The 3,276-nt window shown below is 53.4% G+C and overlaps 1 protein-coding gene across 1 annotated transcript in view; it reads left to right on the top strand.

Annotated features, from left to right (window-relative positions):
- The first annotated feature begins 2,171 nt into the window (after positions 1–2,171).
- Positions 2,172–3,276, top strand: part of LOC140453828 (tau-tubulin kinase 1-like) — a 121,643-nt gene continuing 120,538 nt past the window's right edge. The window contains 1 exon segment of the mRNA XM_072548714.1: positions 2,172–2,213. Within this exon segment, the coding sequence (XP_072404815.1) occupies positions 2,172–2,213 (42 nt within the window).

Genomic DNA, 3,276 nt, shown 5'->3' with positions numbered 1-3,276 from the left:
CTCTGGGCTCTCTCCCCCATTCCCTGTCTGTGTACAGTGAACCCCATCCTCGCATGCTCTGGGGGACGTCGTCTCGGCCCCATTCCCTGTCTGTGTACCAGTAACCCCCCCACCTCCATCTCTGGGACTCTCTCCCACATTCCTGTCCGTGTACAGTAACCCCATCCTCCATCTCTGGGACTCTCTCCCCCATTCCCTGTCCGTGTACAGTAACCCCCCACCCACCTCCATCTCTGGGACTCTCTCTCCCCCATTCCCTGTCTGTGTACAGTAACCCCATCCTCCATCTCTGGGACTCTCTCCCCCCATTCCCTGTCTGTGTACAGTAACCCCATCCTCCATCTCTGGGACTCTCTCCCCATTCCCTGTCCGTGTACAGTAACCCCATCCTCCATCTCTGGGACTCTCTCCCCCATTCCCTGTCTGTGTACAGTAACCCCATCCTCCATCTCTGGGACTCTCTCTCCCCATTCCCTGTCCGTGTACAGTAACCCCCACCCACCTCCATCTCTGGGACTCTCCCCCCCCCATTCCCTGTCCGTGTACAGTAACCCCATCCTCCATCTCTGGGACTCTCTCCCCCCATTCCCTGTCTGTGTACAGTAACCCCATCCTCCATCTCTGGGACTCTCTCTCCCCATTCCCTGTCGTGTACAGTAACCCCATCCTCCATCTCTGGGACTCTCTCCCCATTCCCTGTCTGTGTACAGTAACCCCCACCCACCTCCATCTCTGGGACTCTCTCTCCCCCATTCCCTGTCTGTGTACAGTAACCCCCACCACCTCCATCTCTGGGACTCTCTCTCCCCATTCCCTGTCCGTGTACAGTAACCCCATCCTCCATCTCTGGGACTCTCCCCCCCCATTCCCTGTCCGTGTACAGTAACCCCATCCTCCATCTCTGGGACTCTCTCCCCCATTCCCTGTCTGTGTACAGTAACCCCATCCTCCATCTCTGGGACTCTCTCTCCCCCATTCCCTGTCCGTGTACAGTAACCCCATCCTCCATCTCTGGGACTCTCTCCCCCATTCCCTGTCCGTGTACAGTAACCCCCACCCACCTCCATCTCTGGACTCTCTCTCCCCCATTCCCTGTCCGTGTACCAGTAACCCCCACCCACCTCCATCTCTGGGATCACCCCTCGCCACCTGTGCCACACCGTACATTTCCAGTGCACCCTGATGACCCAGCTCTGTGTTAGCAGGATCTCACTGTCACGTTCTCAGCAGTTGGTCTGTGGTTGTGTCACTGACCCTGCTGCCTAGACATTGTCCTTCAGTCAGCCAACTGTCTGATATAGAACCACACTGTCTGCAGTCTTTGTATTGTCTTTGTCACTGAGGAGCACCTGACCACGTATCTGTGCCATCACCAAGAGTATTTCTTATCACCTCTTTAAAAGAAAACCACAAATTGCTGGAGAAACTCAGCAGGATTGGTAGTGTCAGTGGAGAGAGAAAGAGTTAATGGTTTTGAGCCTGGTATTGAATCTCCGATAAGGGGTGCCAATTTCAGATCAAGGACGAGCCGAAATGTCTTTTTCTCGGAGGTCTGTGTGTTTGGGACTAGTTGCCAGAGAATGCTGTGGGGACAGAATCCTTGGAGAGAGAGAGAGAGAAAGATTCTTGATCAGTCGGGGAATCCAGGGTTCCAGGGAAAGAGGCAGGAAAGTGGAGGTGAGGAATGCTGGATCAGCCCTGATCCTATTGAATGGTGGGGCAGGCTTGAGGGGCTGAATGGCATCCTCCTGTTCCTATTTCTGACAGGGTTGCTGCAGTGCTGTGAAACTAAGGCAGATGTTGGTGTGAGAGCATCGTGGGTGGTGTTCGAGTGGTAGGTCACTTGAAGCTTGGGGGTATTTATTTTTGTCGACAGAATGTCGATGTTCTGTGAAGCGATCTCCCAGTTTTACACCTTGTTACACCAGTGTGGAGGAGACCACATGCTGAGCAGTGAGTGCAGTTGACTGGATGGTGAGAAGTTTGGGCCCTTGGATACTGAGGATAGGGCAAGGAAGTAAATGGGGAAGTGTTCCACCTTCCGCAGTTGCCATGGGAAGGTGCCATGAGGCAATGGGAAGGCGTTGGGAAAGGAGGAGTTGGGGACCAAGGAGTCCTAGGGTGATCGGTCCCTGCAAAGGGAGGGGAATATGTGTCTGGAGGTGGCAGAAATGGCAGCTAATGATCCTCCAGATGTGGGTGCTGGTGGGATGGTAGGTAAGGACAAGGAGGAACCCTCTTGCTGTTGTGGGAGGGTAGAGAGGGGGGTAAGGGCAGAGATGTAGGAGATGGGTTGGACCTGCTTATGGGTCCTGTCAGCAATGGTGCTGGGGAATCCTGAGTTTAGGAAAGAAGGTGGATGTTTCAGATGCCCCTTTGTGAAGTCGGCCTCGTCGAATGTGATGGAGGTTGAGGAACTGGGAGAATGGAGTTGATTCTTTCCAGCTTGCAGGGTGTGAGGGTGGATAGTCGAGGTAACTATGGGGGTGGGTGATCCTCTCGAATGGTTGGACAGGAGAAAGTAAGGACTGTCTGTGTCTGCTCTCACCAACATCGAGGCACTGAGTAGAGTCGGCTAGATTGAAGGAAATACAAGTGAAAGGTGTCAAGGGGGATATTGGACAGTGAGGAAGGAGGAGGTGAGTGGGCAAGTGTTACACCTTCAGTGGTTGTGGGGAAGATGCCGTGGGATGTGGGGAGTGGAGGAGGAGTGAACCAGGGTATCCCAGAGGGAACGGTCTGTGGAAGGCTGAGAGGGAGGTGAGGGCAGTATCATGTCACATTTCACTTTGATGTCAACTTCCCCAGTGTCACCGGGGACAAAAACAGGAAGGTACAGAGGGGCGCATTCCTTCGGAAGTGCCCAGGAGAGCTTTCTGCATCAGCACATCGAAAGTCCGGGGGGGGGGTGGGAAGGGGGGGGAGCCAGTCAGTTGTAGATGAAGATGAAGCTGTAGGGGAATATTTCTGCGATAATGATCAGCCTAGCTGTGATGGAAGGTCATTATGGATAAGGCCAAAGATGGATTGGAAACAGAGTGGGGTGCAGGGTGGGGAAGGCATCAGAGCAGGCCAGAGAAGGTTCACTTGGCTGCTCCTGGGTACCAGGTAATGGTGAGCCTATGTTCTTTGACATTCAGAAGAATGAGAGGTGACCTTATTGAAATGTATAAGATATTAATGGGGTTGACAGGATTAATGTGGAGAGATTGTTCCTGCCACACACAACTGATCCCGTCCTCTCTTGCTTTATGATTTGGAGATGCCGGTGTTGAA

Source organism: Chiloscyllium punctatum, chromosome 3 (assembly GCF_047496795.1).
Source record: "Chiloscyllium punctatum isolate Juve2018m chromosome 3, sChiPun1.3, whole genome shotgun sequence".
In the NCBI taxonomy this organism is placed as follows: Eukaryota; Metazoa; Chordata; class Chondrichthyes; order Orectolobiformes; family Hemiscylliidae; genus Chiloscyllium; species Chiloscyllium punctatum.
This window is presented reverse-complemented; position numbering and strand designations above follow the sequence as displayed.